Source organism: Ischnura elegans, chromosome 9 (assembly GCF_921293095.1).
Source record: "Ischnura elegans chromosome 9, ioIscEleg1.1, whole genome shotgun sequence".
In the NCBI taxonomy this organism is placed as follows: Eukaryota; Metazoa; Arthropoda; class Insecta; order Odonata; family Coenagrionidae; genus Ischnura; species Ischnura elegans.
In genome coordinates, this window is record NC_060254.1 from 35,659,630 (window position 1) to 35,677,019 (window position 17,390).

General features: G+C 38.8%; 1 protein-coding gene across 1 annotated transcript in view; it reads left to right on the top strand.

Moving 5' to 3' along the window:
- Positions 1-229: 229 nt before the first annotated feature.
- The window catches only part of LOC124164919 (mitoguardin), a gene marked incomplete at its 5' end in the record, with an annotated part of 52,847 nt that continues 35,686 nt past the window's right edge, over positions 230-17,390 (top strand). The window contains 2 exons of the mRNA XM_046542150.1: positions 230-463; positions 6,089-6,280. Coding sequence (XP_046398106.1) covers positions 230-463; positions 6,089-6,280 — 426 coding nt within the window. The remainder of the gene's footprint in view (positions 464-6,088; positions 6,281-17,390) is intronic.

A 17,390-nucleotide genomic window follows, 5' to 3' on the forward strand; every position in this document is an offset into this window, starting at 1 on the left:
TAATGAAAGTGTTCGAACATTTCATTTTCACCTGTTTTTGAGTTAGCCTGAAAATTTCAGCTTGATAACTAATGGGAAAATTGGTTAAAATTGAGTTGCAAGATTTGACCCGCACAAGATGATTAACAATTAAGGAGTTTATAAAAACTCCATAATTACTAGGTTAAAAATTGTTTCAGTGTTACCTATGAGGTTAAATACAGAAACTTTTTCGCAATAAAAAACTTCAATTGGTGTATTTTTTGCAGGTATGGAGGCCTTGCAGACGGCGATCAGCTATTGGGAGGATGCCTTGGAGGCTTACGGGACGCGAGGTGCCGCAGCCACGGGCGATGGACCGGCGGCAGCGCGGCCCCTGGCCGTCACCACGGCGGAGGAGGCCGAGTTCTCCCGGGAACTCCACAACTTGTTAGACTCTGCCTACAAGCTCCAGGATGAGTGCGAACTCTTGTTCCTTGACCAGGTGAGCCCTTTTACATTTCTGCCTATTATTATGCCTTATCGTTTTTTGCCCGGTGCTATTTTATGAAATACTAAATCCACTGCATGCTTCCTCTTGAAAGTCTTCCTCTTGAGTATTGTAACTTCTATTTTCTTCTTTTTGATTCTTCTATTTTGATTCCGAGAAGAGAGGATAAAAACACTATGGTGGATTGTACTGAGCTTAACAAAGCAGTTATCATCTCTCACAGGGAAGAAAAAAAACTTGTTTGATATTTGAGTGCCGGGCTAAAAATTGATTACAATACATTATATTATACTTTTAACTTAAATAAGGCCAATAATCTGCATGTAGACACCTTTTGTACTTGTTTATATACATATATTTACATAGCATGTTAGTCAATGTACAGTTACAATAGCAAAATATTTAAGATTCCTTTCATTTCGCACAAAATCAATGTAAAAATCTAAATGTAGTCTACAATTTATTTATAAATTATACAAAACAAGGTACTATACCATTAATAAAGAGCCATAGTGTAGAATAAAAAGAAATTCTAAAATACAACATGTAATTTATAAATTATAAATGGCACTAGGTTTTCTAGGCTCAATCACGGATCACAATCAGGGTTAATTAAATAATGCAAATAAATTGTATTTCCAAATTGTGATGTGAGAGTTTTGGTTAAATTTTGCATGCTATGACATTTTTTGGACGATTTTATAATGTTTTGGGCTGCAGGGTGTTCTTTTTTGCATAGGGTTCCTTCAAGATACCTTATATTGGCCCAAGGATCTCCTAGTCTCAGATCAAATGCCTGTATCACAAAATCATGGATAATATTTGTAATGATTAAATTTTAATAAAGCTCTCGTAACATAGGTCTTGACTCCATTTTAATTGCGATCACCATGAGGTCACGGATCACAGACAAGAATGGATACTTTGGTCCTTAGTTGATGAATCTTCAACGCCAACTTGCCTGCGGCATAAACTTATGATTTGATATTACATACCCGAGTAAATTGAAAGTTTTTGAAAGGTGTAATTGCTTTATGTAGTTATGTGTGAATTACAGGCACTGCTATAGTGCTTCGTTTATCATGATTACGGGGATCCAATTCAAAATATTGTGCATAGGTCAGTCGTAATTAATTAAAATTTTATCTTTTGTCTGCGTTTCGTAGTAAAATAACCTCCACTCCAAGGGCTAAAAAGAAAAATATGAATCGACAACAATATTTAAACTCTTCTACGTTTGTACCATTGACAAGGGATAATTACCTTAGGCTTTGTAATGTTTTATTATAATAATTATCGATCATTGAACTCCGAAACAAGGACGAAGGATAGTTTTATAGTAACTAACACTGACCTATACTCGATGTTTTAACTAGATTAATGGGCAAGAGGTGGATAGAATAGCATTTCGATTTTGAAAATACATTGATTTCCGTAAATATTTTGAGATAAATAAGAATTTACATTATATACTATACATTATAAAACCAGGCCAATGGAGTCTGTCTATCCCCATATGCTGTCGTTGGTTGATTGGTGATGGCTTATGTTGGCAGTTTACGCTGCCGTAATCTTTCACTTCAGCTATCGCTTGTATCAAATGTAAATATTTTTTATTTCATTGGTATTTTTAACTTTCAATTCCAGTAAAGACTAATTTTTTAACGTAAAAATCATACTCTTTTGTCCTATTTAACGGTCATATCGGATTTTTGGTGCAAAGCTTCTCAGTCCTAACTAATGCAACTTTTTTAAAATATCATAAAATATGTATAATTTACTGGAAAAATATAGTTTGACCGCTTCGAATTTAAAGTAAATTAATTGGAATGTACATTTATATCTAAATAAGTTCTTAATTTTTAGTACTTGTGCATATGTTGAACTAATATTTTTAGAATCTTGTATTATAGGAACTGCAGTAGACGGAACTCTGCTACTTTTGCATTGCACCGTGGTAACCCTTAGTCTGCGGTGTTGGTGTGCCAATAAGTTGTTCCTGTATTTTCTCCCATCTTTCATTACTGTCTTTTTTATCTTTTTCAATGCCTGGCTGTGGTTTTTATACGTAGCTTCTCTTCGGTGTCGCTCCAGTGGTCCAGGGTTCACCTTGGTGAAGATGCGGTGGTGTAGGTGACTATAATTATTTGAAATCTATCTCCCTATCAATACCTTCCCTTTTTTTCCCTATTATCAAATGCTGCTGATTTAGTTCTTTGGTTTTAACCGGATGATATGAATAAATTCCTCACGAAATTTACAGCAATTTACAATATCCATAGTGGCCAACGTTTCTTGAGATTTTAAATAATGATATTAATAATATAACTTTATTCTACTCATATGCAATTACATTACAACAGAAAACCCTTTAAGAATGGTGGAATATACAAGTACCCCTTGTGAAATCGTTTTGGGGCTACCATCATACACTATGTTTATACAGGACTGGTGCTAGCAATACATGAAAAATAATTTTCTTTCGTTGAATTCAGTGGCTTTTTTTCTTATCGTTTGAATTCAATCGTAACATTCAATTGTGAGATTGTTTATCATGTATTTCTGTATCGTGATTGTACACGGCGGCTAGAAATTCACTTATACGCTACCAAAGACGATATAGAGTAATGTCTCGTTCACATTACGATTGTCCGAGCGATCGTCCTAACGATAGTTGGCCGAACCAGCCGTATGAATGCATGTCCAGACAATAGTTGACGTAGTTCCGAACGTTGCCACTTTACGATGGTTAGGCGCTGGGAGATCGGAAACGGAAGCGATAAAAGATAGACGAAAAGCTCGTGAAGCTATATTTTTCATGGATTTGTCATAGGAAGGAAGAGTATGGGCGGAAGAAAAATTATTCGGTAAATACACGTTGAACACAGTAATATTTTGTCCCTGCATACCTCAGCAGCTTTGCTAACCGTCAATTTCCCGTTCACTATAGATGTTAGCAATAGAGGGCAGCACAGGTTTAAACAGAGGGCAGCACAGATTAATCGTCGTGTGAATGCGCGGTAGTTCCGACAATCGCTGGAACTATCGTAATGTGAATGAGGTATATGTTATTCAACCCTTTCGAGACGGTGAAGTTCTCGCCTCAGCGTGACTGCTGTACTGAGCCCCAAGAGACTCTACCGTCCCCTCCGTACCGAGCATTTTTGCAGGACATTCGTGAAGTAGGGTGTCGCGGATAATCACACACTCTAAGCACCAACCTTTTTCGACCCTTCCTAGCGAGGACTCCGCATTATCTCGGACTCCGAGGGTAGTTGGGCTCCCTCCTTTCGGGGTTTACAACCCTACCAGCGGTATTGGGTCGCGGTCAACCATGCTTTGTTCATATGAATTAGCTATGTGGATAATTGTTGCTTGAACGTAAATTGCAGACTTCGAATTGAATTCCTTGTTTTATTCTGTGAATAGGGTGGTTTCCTATTATTTTTATTGCCTAAATCGAAAGATTATTACTCCTGGAGTGCGCATTTCACGCTCTAAGATTTTCGAATGACGATATCTATTTTTCGCGATTAAACGAAAAGTGAAAATTTTCAAGCGCGCGAAAACGCAACGGCTGAGTAGGAATGATGGGAAAAGTCCGTGTGACTTATTTCTGGTTCCAGCTGTCGGCGTGTGAGGTGACCTTGGGGCGAGGATTGAGCGCTGATGCGACGCAGGCTGCTAGCAGGTAGCTGAGTACCCTGCTGGCAGATAGCGCTTGGCTTAAATAAGGATTATCATTCCCCTAACAAACGAAGGAAACTTTCCGAATGTAGGTATTTTTAATGTGTTATTATTAAGAGATGTTTCCCTGAGCTCTGTGCCTCATGCATGCATTAGTAATCTCAGACAATGTAAAACTCCTATCTACTCGTATAGAAACTAGGTCCCTGTGAAGTCACGTGGAGTGGAATCGCATGGGCGCCAATGTGGACTTTTTCAAATGCGGTTAAAATTGACCGTTACCATTCGTGTAAACTGGGATTTCTAAAACCAAATAATTTGTATATTATGAAAAAACTAATGGTGAGGAAGGAATCGCAATCAATGCATTTCGTTTTATTTGATGAGGGAAACTACCCTATTGTCAAATTTTGAACGAAGCTCTACCGTCAATATTAACGTATTTAATGCAGCAACAATTTCCATGTTGATGTTTACACTGAAATCGAGATATAATTTAATATTTGTCGTAGAATTTCTTTTAAATATTGTAAACGCTGCTCAAAAGACAAATAATTCAATTCTTAGTTTATATTTTTTGAGAAATGAACAAATATATATTTTGCAAAATGACTGGATAAACAATTGTATGACCGCGGTACCTTACCGCTAAGAGGGGTAACATAATACGAGGGGTCCGGGTACCTGCTCCCGGATTTCGAGGGTATGGCCTAAGCCCCGCAGTTTTGGATCCCGAAACAAAGACATCACACACCCGCGACCGTCATAAAAGGGGGAAGGCTAGGAAACGTATGTATTCGGAATTCGCTCACCTGCGTAGGAAAATAGCCAGCCAGACAATGCGTTAATATTGAATTTCACTCTCGAATCAATTCGAACGTCGCTGTTTCAATAGCGCAGCAACGTAGGTGTTTCAGCAGCGCAAGCGTCAAGATGCGTCCGATGATTTTTGGTTTGAATTGCGCTCGATGTTCGAATCTTCCTGGACGTACCACCGCGGTGATAGCCTGACGACGCCTTCGGGGAGAGGATAGAGATGGAAGAAGTGGGATAGGGAAATCACAACGCCGTCAGTAGGGCAACGTGGGCCACTACTAGCGGAACCATTATTTAATGTTTCTACTGCGAGGAAAGGTTTTCTTATGGAGAAGAAAAACCATACAATTTCCCGTAGACCTTCATGAGGGATAGTGGCATTTGAATATCTTAACCCTAAAGCCCGTATGACACTTTTCAATTTATTTGCCAATAAATCGGCGTGCAATATTGTTTAAAGTATTGGACGTTTCGTACTGCACGACACGTATCTATATTTGCACCAATATTGGTCGAAATAGTGTTCTAATGTCCCGCTATGGAACGCCATTATAAGTCGATGATTTTACGCTACATAAACATTCGTGTGGTTTGTACGCTTCAATCAATAGCGAAACAACTTCTTTCGTCCACATTTTAGAAACTTCAAATGAATTTTCGAAAAAGAAAGGATGTTTTACAGCTAAACCTGATGTTTAGCAAAGATCTCCTTTCTTTGGCCACTAGGAGTCAACATAACTGACTTCTGATTAGAGATTAGCCGCGAGAAAATAGAACCTGTTCTACGTTCCAAATTGGGCAAGAAATTGTGTCCAATATTGTGAGAAGGATATTGGACTAGAAATTGGTGCGTGTCAGTTGGACCGCAATTCAATATCCAATAGCTTGGCCAATAAATTTGGAAGTTTCATAAGGGCTTTACCTTCCTCCCGATCCTTAGCTCCAACATCCCGAATTTCCCCATGAGTTAGTCTCTAGCGCTGGAGTGGGGAATTGCAGGTGCACCGACCGCGGGCCGCTGCTTCCTCGGCCACCACCGGCTGGTTCGCGGGCATCCGCTTCTCTCCACTCGGCCTAATCGCTTCGCTTGTGTTCCCGGCTTCTCGTCCCCGCCAGCGTTCCGTGCTCTTCCGAGACGACTCCTCGGCCGTCCGCGAGTGGGTTGCGGGCAGCGGCAGGTCTGCTCCGGGCGGCAGTTCCACTGGGGGTTCCCGCAGGGGACACCTCAGCCGCGGCGATTCGGACCGGAGGACCAACATCACGGGGGCATCTTCTTCGCCGGACTCCTTCGCATCCGCACAGGACGAGGTGAGTGTCTGAAAGTGGAACTTTATGAGTTGTTTGGTAATTGGCGTAATTTTGTGGGAATTAATTCCCTGATATCGAGAGTAATAATAATGAATTCGTCTTTATTTACCAACTGAATTTAGGACTATATAGTCCTGTACTACAATTAAGTTGGTGGACAGGCACATATATCCAAGCCAGTTGGGAGAAAACCTACCCAGGCGGGATTCGAACCCGCAGTTAACTCCAACATTATCGGTCCAAAATAGTTTGCAGGCGAAGATTAAACCCCGCCGCCACCGAGGCCAAAAAAGCAAGGTGTAAAAAAATTATATCAAGTATTTTAACCCTGGATAGCCGATGGCAGTAGGAACCAAAGTTACTGATGATGTTTTGGTCGAAATTGCAACAATTTTATGCTACAATGCATATTTGATGCATGGCGAATAATAAATTTCATTTCATTTATAAACCATTCTCTTCGCGAAGCAATCCACCATATTTTTAGGTGCAGCTATCATTTATTTATTTAACGCCAAAAGCAGCACTAAAGCCTGTACATTGGGTTATAGAAGCAATAATAAGTTATGTAAAATATTATTAAAATATGCTAAAAACAACTATAAAAACAATCTCATAAATAAGAATGATATTTAACCATTGTAATACATACAAAAAGGTGGGTATCAGAATGAATGTCTTTGCAAATGGCTATTGAAACTGGTGCGGGAGGGAAAGAGGTTAGGAGAAGAAGTATTTGACATTTTTCGACTTGAACATCATTAGTAATTATCGAATATATCATATACCACATTGAAAATTCACAGTTCGTATCTGTCATAACTCCCCAAATCAACACTCGATTCTTCCAACCAATTATTATCAACAAATTGCTCTCTTTGGGCGATTTGAATTCAGATGTGCTTTGAACCATTCGTTTCTCCACGAAAATCATCCGTTTTGAGCTATTTAAATGGAAAGCAGTGTGCCTTTCCGAAAAATATCATTCAATTCATTCAGCTCACACTTAAGGATTAATAATTTCGAAAGATTTATTCGGGCGCGGGCGGCGCGCAGATTGATATGGGTACCATGGAGACCACGGCCGCGGCGGCACCGCGCCTTCAATGGCGCGATTCGACTCGTTGGAAGACATCTATATCGACCAATAGTTATTTGAAAGCACGACGCCGTGCCGTGAACGGCGGCCGGCGGAAATGCGGCTCGTCTGTAAGCAGCCAACTTGCGTTCCTTATTAAGTTCAGTTGTGATCCGCCCGGTAAAAATAACATTCGTGCCTCTGCCACCAGCTGACCTTTCCGAATTAAGAAACTGCATTGATGACGCTGCTGCAGCAATTACTAGAGAGACGGTAATCAAAGTTTGGGGCGTGCTCTTATATCGCCTTCACGTGCTCCGTGTTACGACTGGTGCTCACATTGAAAGTTTTTAGGCAGAGGTGGATCCAGGATTTTTTTCTGGGGTGGGGGACACAAGGGTCTGACAGGTCTCTCATAATTGAGATTAAAAACAAAAATACCACTATAACTGTAGAAAATATTCTCTTTATTTTGATATGAAAGTTATTAATATTAAATTAAATGATTGAGGCTCCGTAATACACATTTTAAAACGAACGTAATGATAACCGTACTAAAAATTTTATCCTTTGTTTTCAACGTCTGGGGGGTGGGGGGGAGGGGGTGGGCACGTGCCGCCGTTTCCCTCCCTAAATTCGCCTATGTTTGTAGGCTTTTATGTAAAACCGTTTGAGTTGATGTTTGATCTGATGCTTTATAGCTTTGAGTTTAGTGTCATAAATATTTGAAGTGCTAAAACCCGGCTATTCATTTTGAAACATCCGGCATTATTCTTAAAAGCGGATGGTGGAATGGGGAAGATTTACTTTCCATCGTATCTTACCTTATCTCTCCATCTATCGAATTACTTTCATAAATTGCATTTTATGATCAGACTTAACCATCCCCTTTACGTTTTTTTTAGTTCTCTTTTTTTGTCTTTCGTGTTTTCCTTTAGTCTCTGGCCAATTCCTTTCTTTTATTTTCAACCCTCTTCCCTTTCTTCTTCCGTTTCTTTCACTCCATGTACTTCTTTCTTTCCGCAGCTGCTTCGTGAATTCGGTGTCTCAACTGGATGGCCAACGCTAGACTCCTGCTTGCTCTACGTAGCCATCGGCATCTTCTTGCTCATACTTTTCGCCATCTTTGCACTCATTCCTGCCATATGCCTCTTTCTAATCATGTCTTACGTCCTGCAACACGATCCTTACGAGGAATAGTTAACCACTCTACTCTGCTTTAGCACTCATCCCATCCTATTCTAAGAAACCCTTATGCATGACACCTCGTAAATCTGGTTTCCCCTTGGTCATCTTTCGAGCAATCAATTGTTGAGCGTCGCGCGTGGCGCCTCAAGCATACTTGTGCACGAGTTCTGTAGATTTCTTTCCCGACATTACTTTCTCACTACCTACTTATACACCGTTCATTTTATCTCTGCGGGTGAGCTGGTGTGGCCAATGCAAGTGGAAATGAGGGGAGGGAAAGTTTCTCGACATTTGACTTTGCCTTTGCCAATCAGCAAACAGTAGGCGTGGCCTCAGTGAGTCGTTCTCAGACCTCCGCCGAGTGAACATCGTGAATCTGTTCGTGGAGCAGTGTTGCCAAACCTCACGCGTTCTCCTTGTATGTGACTAAGTATGCCTTTCACCAACGGTGCCTCACTCAGCGCGGTAGCTGACAATGTCGTGGGCTTCTGTGAAAGGATTATCTCCAATGCCTTCCAAATGAGTAGGTATATTGTCTCGGCGCCGGGGCCAAAATACCTGTGGCCACCTATGACTCACACGATTCCATTGACGAATTAGGGTGGCTATGTACGTTTGGCAACGTTATGTTCGCTCCGCCTCTCCCTCTCGGTACTACTCCTCCCCTATCAGCGAACCCGTCCGTAGGTGTCCGGGCTCTCGCGAAAGCTCACCCGCAGGCATAAAGTGAACAGACTATAGTAGTTTTTCTTAGGTAACCCAGAGGTTTCTGACTAGTATGATAGTATAGTTCGTTTCAAATATCTTTGCGACTGAGAGGCTGGTCCAAGTTTTGGGGGGGTGAGGGCGAAGGGAACGTGGCTTCCCGAAAACCCACCAAAATGCGATAGGCGGAGTCTAGCCTCCGGGAAATTCAGTCGCTTACAGACCTTAGTGGTGTACGCTTAGTGAGTAAGTTAGCTGTGTTGCCAAGTGGGAGGAGGGTTTTTGAGGCAGTCTGTCGTTTTCATTCATGACTAAGTCTTTTGAAGAAACATGGCAACGCCCGCTTCTCTCTCTCCATCCCACATCCCTACTATCGGCGCAAAAAGGTAGAACGCTGAAATTGAAGCATTTGTTCGAGATTCTAGCGAATCTCCATAAGGTCATGATATAAATTGTTCTACCCATTGTTTATTCGACTGCAACAATAAATCATTGGGCATTGTTTTAACGTAAGCCTTTAGCTTCTACAGTAGAAAGAGTGAAGAAGAACACGCGAAAAACTATGAAAACGGCGAAATCGTCGTCTTCTTCATCTCGTCACGGGCAAAATATTTGATTGGTGTATTTAATTGTATTTTTTATGAAGAGAGAACAACGTTTTTTCATTACAAAAAGCTTTTTAAAATTAAATTTTACCCATTCATTGATTTTTAAAATGGCCGAAAGGTAGATTTCAATTTCCGAGGTTTAGAAGGGTACGTGAATATCGAAGTTACGTATGCTATATGTAAAAAAATATGTCTAAATTTTTCACGTAAGGAAATATTTATGTTGCTTTTCTTACTTGAAATAAACCAAAAAGACGAAAATGGTCGTTTTGGTAAAGTGCATTGCCGTGGGGCCTTTTTTGCACCGATAGTAGTGTCGCGGATCCCTCCTCCTGCAGCGACGCCGCTCAAAACATTGCGAGATTGAACGACTGGGCAAGCCGCAAGGATGTTTGAAAAGGATGGTAGGAAATCCAGAGAACTTTGACTCGTAATGTACTGCCACGGTCAGGCAATGGCAATGAGCGTTCACAACCGAACTATAAAAATAGAGTGCTAGTCGCTATTGATGAAGAAGCAGGAGCAATTTCCACAATTTTAAATTTATTGGTACTACCGGTTTCGCTTCTTCATTATGTTCCGTTTCCACTCCATCTCGCCTGAAACCTCAGATTATACTAGTCGCTATTCTTCGCGCGCTGAATCAGTTGAGGTGAGATTTCCTCCACGCAGCCAGTCCGTGACCTCTCAACAAGGCTGACTGCCAAGGATGAGTGTGTTAATGCAAGTGTAAGTGTAGTGCCGCTTAGGGCTCTACTATAATATGTAGTCAGCTAAATGTAAGTCTAATCCGTATTATATAAGCTGAGAAAATGTTCAATTTAGCGTGATTTCCCGGGTATTTCGATGGAGTATTCGTCTCGACGTTCTTCCTAAAATGGACAGATTCGCAATTTCTTGCCTTCAGCATGACATTCGGTACCTGCCTTCCATTGGTTGATGTTTTCAATGGCGTTTGCACAATGCTACCTAAACAGCCTCGAAGCGTTTTATTCGGTTGGCGTATTCAAGTAATATGAACATATCTTGATATTCATAATCAGCCAGTGTAGCGATCTAAATCATAATGCATGATAACCATTCATTCAGAAATGAATAAAATAAAAATAATTACATGAAATATGTATAAAGAAGGATTTGGAGTGAGACACACTTTGAGACTTTCCCCTCGCTTTGGGGGTTCCGACTCATTTACAAATTTATCCCAAATTTCAAATTTTAATTTGATCCGTTCTGAATGCGTTTTTTTTCTCTTTTTTCAATTTTCACACAACTGTCAGTGATAAAAAAACAATATATACAAAACAGAAACAAAAAAAAACATGGAGAAAATACAGCGTCCAAAAATGGAAATTAAGTATTCAAAGTAAGAGAAGAAAAATATTTCTACACTTCACAACATCCTTACATCAATACCCCTGTGTTGACGGCAGCACAGGGGTATATGAGCGACCTATACTCTACGACGTATACCTATTCTATATGAGCGACCAAAAACTCTACATATACAGTTTCAAGCAAGCAATTTCTTACTGATTTCATGAACTTAATTTCACTGCTTACTTCGGCTAGATCCGGCGGTAGTGAGCAACATTTTTTGGTCCCAAATAACTAATTGTCGATATAGTTCCTTCTTCGGCCTTGGGATCAGTAAGCTGTAATCGGATCTAAAATCATAAATTCTGGGATTAAGTAGGTCATTTCTTTGATTGTAAAAAGTTTCGTCAAAACCTTATAAAAAAAAATCCCTCCAAACTATGTCGACTTGGCTTCAGTGTCTTCATAGCTTGTATATCATAATTTTGCTCTTGTGTCCCTTAACCAGTCATTTATCAAACACATGCCATGATTAAGCTTCTACGTCATCAAGGTCGTGGTAACGTCACCCATTCCACCTTTATTAAAATGTAGTCATGGCATCTGACTCTTTCAGTCAACTTGAACTTTCATTCTTGAACACAGTTCTTTTTAAGAGGACCTTGCATTCCCTCTTGATCGATGGTATGTTTTATTTAGCTCACGACGAACTTATGGTTAAAAACTCACGTCACCATTTAAGGAATTGCAAAGTATATACAGGATACCTTTTGATAAGGTCGTCAGATATCCTAAATGTAAAAATTTTACATCTTTGGAAATAGTGTGGTAAAATTTTCAAAAATTTGATGCAGGTTAATGAGACAGAGATGCAGGTTAATGTTGTCTACTCTATAGAGGTACCTTGAACATTTCAAGATGATATAGTGTAAGTTTCAAACGAGTCATTTATTGCAAAAAACAATGATTAAGCGGAAGTGATGAGTCGTCTTCATATTAGCAGTTTGGTGCCTAAAATTCATAAATGCTATCATAAAAAAATAGTGCACGTCACGGATATAATCCAACGATTGTCACTTTGCGCTATCTTTATTCTCCAATAGTTAGCTTCCTGGCAGGATGTCTGATTAGGTCACACAGACTTCATTTATATCCTTTTTGAAATAATCGTGACACTATTGGTCATCAATCTATTCTCTATAATTCACTCAATTTTGTCACTTGTTCTCGGGAAAGTGATTCTCTACTTCCGGAATGGTATTGCTTATTAATTTATAAATTACGAATTCCAAGTAAATTACTCATTTTTTTCTATATGAGTAAGTTCTTTTCCTTGAGTCCAAATTTTTAGTTGCTTAGAAATTTCAACGTGATGTGTTCCCTTGGCTCAAAAAATGCAATTATGAGTTAATTATTTTCAAATTATCTCCCTGTGGTTAAATATCGTAGTTGTACTTGCATCTATGAATCGCTTGTTTATCCATCGCTCTTAGCTGGCCTAAAAATAGTATCCTTTACCTAAGAAAAACTCTCCAATGCCTCTTAGGATTTCAATGAGTGTTATGAATTTCCTTTGACCTCTTCATGAATAAATCATTTCATTCATGTGTTTGAATGTGATTGATTATTCAATCCCTTTATGCTAACATCTCAAGGTGAAATGAAGAATTTTTAATGGCCCTGGGGAAGGGAATTTCTTTTGCTTTTTAGCGTCCATTCGTTAATTATAATAATTATAAAGTTTTTGGAAATGCTGCTTTGGAGTTTAACGATTGGTAGCTATCAAGGGAATGTGCATTTTTTCTAAAAATTTAGATTTGTAGGAAAACATCAGTGTCACGCCCTTGAATTCCTAATAGTTTGAATATCAATTACGTGATAAGGATTTGTGCTCAAATAGGTGATAGCTTTTTTGTGCCGGATGCATTGTTGTAATCATTTACATACTACTCTTGGAACTTCCGTGAGGGTGTGCTGGAGGGAGTATTGATGCACCACCTGTTCTTCCATTTTCATACGCTCACTTCTTCGAGACTTTAAATTTTTATTCTTATCATAACACTTAAGACTATAAAATTTATTCTTATCATAACAGAATTTTCCCTGCATTTGCACGTGGAAATATTCTCCTCTTTATTCTATTTCTGAATCAATTTTGTTTTTTTCCCTCCAAATACGAGGAGGATGAGGAGAAAATTCCATTATCTTGTGGAAATGGCGAGTTTTTCAATTTTAAAAGTGTGGATAAAGTTAAAAATTCACATTTTTTTAAATAGTAAATATTTTTTTCATAGATTTTTTTGTGAAAACCTGCATGTGATCATAGAATAGAATACAGACTTAAATCCCTTTTATCATTTTTAGATTTTCATTTTCCACTTATACTTCCATTGAGGTTCGAGACCTTATGTAATGAAAATTTGGGAATCCTTACATAATTTGACAGAATCTGTTGATGAAGTTAGGCATGCATAAGAGAAATATATTTGGATTTATACGGGAATACTGTTTTTGCTACACCAATTTATGTTTTGATTGAATTTACTCAAAAATTGATGCATTTTTTTCGTCTTTTAAGGAATATTTTATCGATGGGACGAGTATGGAAAAGTATCATATTAGGGAGCGAAAATAACCCACGAATTATGGGAAAATCTGTGCAGCGTGTGAGGTTATGTTCTCATGAAACCACAAGTTCTAATAGAAGTACGGTTTTGATTGATATAAATGCGATACGGGGCGGTTATATCATTCTTGGTGGAGTAAACTTTGGAACTACGGCTGATTATCTTCTTCCTGCTCTGCGGAGGAATTTCCTTGCTTTGAGAAACATCTCTGGAAACAAACAAAATTTGTTTGTCCTCTCTCCGGATGTCGGAAGGCAACCTTCCACTCTTCTACCATAGGTCTAGGCTCGCGACTCTTAATAGTGGGTGAACTCGAAGACGGGGGCCCATGGTGTCTGATCTATTGTGATGCTACTCCTTTCGGGGCCCCTAAGTTATGCATTTTTCGTGAGCTCCAGAATCTGTGAATTCCAGACCTAAATTATTCAGTGGCGTTAACTTCCCAGTCCTCAGAGAAGAGATATCCTGTGATTGTCGTCCCACTAACGCAAAAATACCCGCCCAAAAGTGCTTCTTTGAAAGGAAAACACCATCCGAGGGGTTACCGAAAGAAAAAAGGATAAATGGGGATGACATCAGCTCCGACCATCGCTCGTAATCTGAGCGAAGCACCATGGGCCCAGGTAAGAAGGATGACGCTACCCCTTTGTTTTTTTTCTGTGAGACGGTTCCAGTATTTCATTCCTCGATTCGCTATTTCGGAAGATCTTTAACTGCGTTGTAATGCATTTGTTAGTTTTGTCAAGGTTTTTCATCGTTCTCTGCTATAAAACGTAGGCCAGACAGGATTCGTGAAGCATTGCCACCGACTAAATTTGCGACAGTTTAACTACTGAGTAGCCTATCCTGGCTACTTATGTCTATTCACGAGGCAGTCATTTACTTGATTACGTTACGAATAATTCGCATAGCCGAGTCGAGAAAAATTTTCCCAGTTGGAGAAATCAACTTATGTATTATCATTATATATCCAATACGACGTTTTACTGCTGGTGATACCAAATTGGACAACCTAGCCCGGAGGCCGACTTTTCACCGTACGAAACTTAATTTGGCCGATAGTTAGTAATTATAATAATTTCTGACGTTATATTTATAACCCATATGAGCTGTTGAAGCAGGTTTTCGCTTTATCGTAGGATATGATTTTTCGTGTGCCATTAGTTGCCTCTCTGCTCTTGCTTGAAATCGTTAGAAATTATAAGAGATAGTTTTTGTTCTTCGAGGCTTTCAAAGCTGTCTATGGCTCCTTCTTGAGGAAATTGGGAAGTCTTCATCATTCTATTGAATAGTTACTGCTGAGTAATGGAGACGGAGATGGATATTGTTGAATTAAAAGGTTACCGGGGCAATGAGGACTAATTGGTGTAATGGTTTCCCATTCAGCTTCCTACGCTGTGAATTATTTTCAGTAGAAAAATGTTTTTTTCAGAGCTCTTAAATATAGTAAAAAATATCTTAAGCTGAAATTCATAAGGTAAATTTCTTGAAAGTTTTAAAAGCGGAAAATTTTCTTTTGAATTCACGTTCGTAATTAATATCGGCATTGATTACGACAGGTATTGTCATTTTCTTGAACTCAATAATGGGTATCTGTGACAACACTACAGGTATAACCGAATATTGGAATTTAAAAAAGTGAACTTGCTTTTCCTATGCGTAAATAACTACTTAACCCGTTTAATTGGGCCTAAGTCGTGGTTTTCTGACGAGCTTAAATAAAGGCTTCGTGATCGCCCATGTCATGGGAAAGTTTTAAGAAAGTGGAGAAAATTTAAACCTGCGTGCTTTACTGGTGTTGAAAATATATTTACTTTAAGCCTCTATTGGGAATAGTAATGAACCAACAAAATTACGTAATCATCGAAGGAGTTTCATATTAGAGGCTATTTTCTATTATTCTTTAATAGCTCAAAACTTCACCAAATGTGCTGCTTTGCTGTGAATGGGAGATTTCGGTTCTCAGACACAGTGCCTAATACATGTGGAAACTCAAGGAAAAAAATATCAGGATAAGTACGTATTTACGCATAGGAAAAGAAAGTTCACTTTTTTTATTCCAATATTTGGTTATACCCGTCACAATTGATACAGAAACCCATTCTTAAGTTCAAGAAAGTGACGGTACCTGTAAAAAATCAAGGCCTATATTGATTATGAGAAAATAATTTTTTTCACATTTGCAGCTTTAAAAATTAGCCTTATGGAATTCGGCTTATGATATTTTTCACTATAAGAAATAGGAAAATAAAAGAATAACAAAGGAAATTAGGTTCACTTGTATATAATGGAGCCTAACGAAGTTTTACTCTTTTATTTTCCATAATGGAAATATTTCACACAGTTAAGCCTGAAGTTATCAGCTATATTCTGGCATGATACATAGCTTTAACCCGTAAAAGGTGGTCGTCGTAGTCCAATGGGTGGAGCGCATGGCTTGTGAAGGGGAATTTCATATTCAAATCCAGGGAAAGCCTTTAGGCTGCCTCAAGCTATTCCTTGAAGTGCCAGGTGCCTCGTGTACTGTCTGGAAGTGAACTGGCCCCCTTCCCTGAATGTGTGCATCCACACTCCTGTAGCTTAGCTCGGGGTGAGCTCTGCTCTTACCAACTCAAACCAGTCTTCGGCTTGAATCACTTAGAGATTGAATCCGTAAAAAATGTTCATCGTTTTCTCAATTGGAATTTTTTGAAAGATAAGAGATTGACCATTGAAAATGCAATTTGATTATGAATCCTAAGAGGACTACATAAAAAGATCAGTCCACCTCATTGATATGAAGTCCCGTTCGCGAATATCAGTTGCGAGGTCAAGATGGTATTGAAGTATTGGAACTGTCTTTTGGTTTGTTCGATGAGAGCTTGTACTCCTTGGCCTTTTGAGATTGACATTGAAGGTTGAGACTGCATGATTGAAGACTAGCATTGATACTTGTGGTTCTACATTTTTTCTATGGAATATAGCTCAATCAAGTTAAAAATTCTGAGTACGTTACAATCACTGCATGGGCTATTCGTCTTTCGCTCATTCAATACGCAAATTATCCTCCGGACTCTATGAAATTATTATAGTTTACTGTTTTTTTGTTTCCTTTTAGACCCGCATGCATTGCCATTGCTTCTGATACATTACATTTGTATTTTACCGATAATTATTCCGGAATAATGTAATACAAAAAGAAGCGATACTAGACTCGTATGATTAAACAATTTTGAGGACCATTTGGACTCTTGTAAATATTTGGTAGTGAATGCACGCTTTATGATGAACCCGTGTAAATTAAGATAAGACAATAATCATGGGAATGCTTATTCTCATAACCGTTTTCCTGCGAAGGACTATCAACGTAATTTTCACTCTTATTTTGATCGATCACGTGACATAAACTTTTATTTATGACAGTGGATGTAATGAAATAAAATTAAAAAATAATGCCTCATTATTAAGGCCTCGTGAAATATTCGGGAATAAATTGTAATCGCTGTAAGTATTCTTTTAAGCATAAGACAGTTAAAAATCGAAACACCAGTAGTATTCGGTTAATAAATTGTGGACAATAAGATATCTTCATTTATCGTTATCAGTTG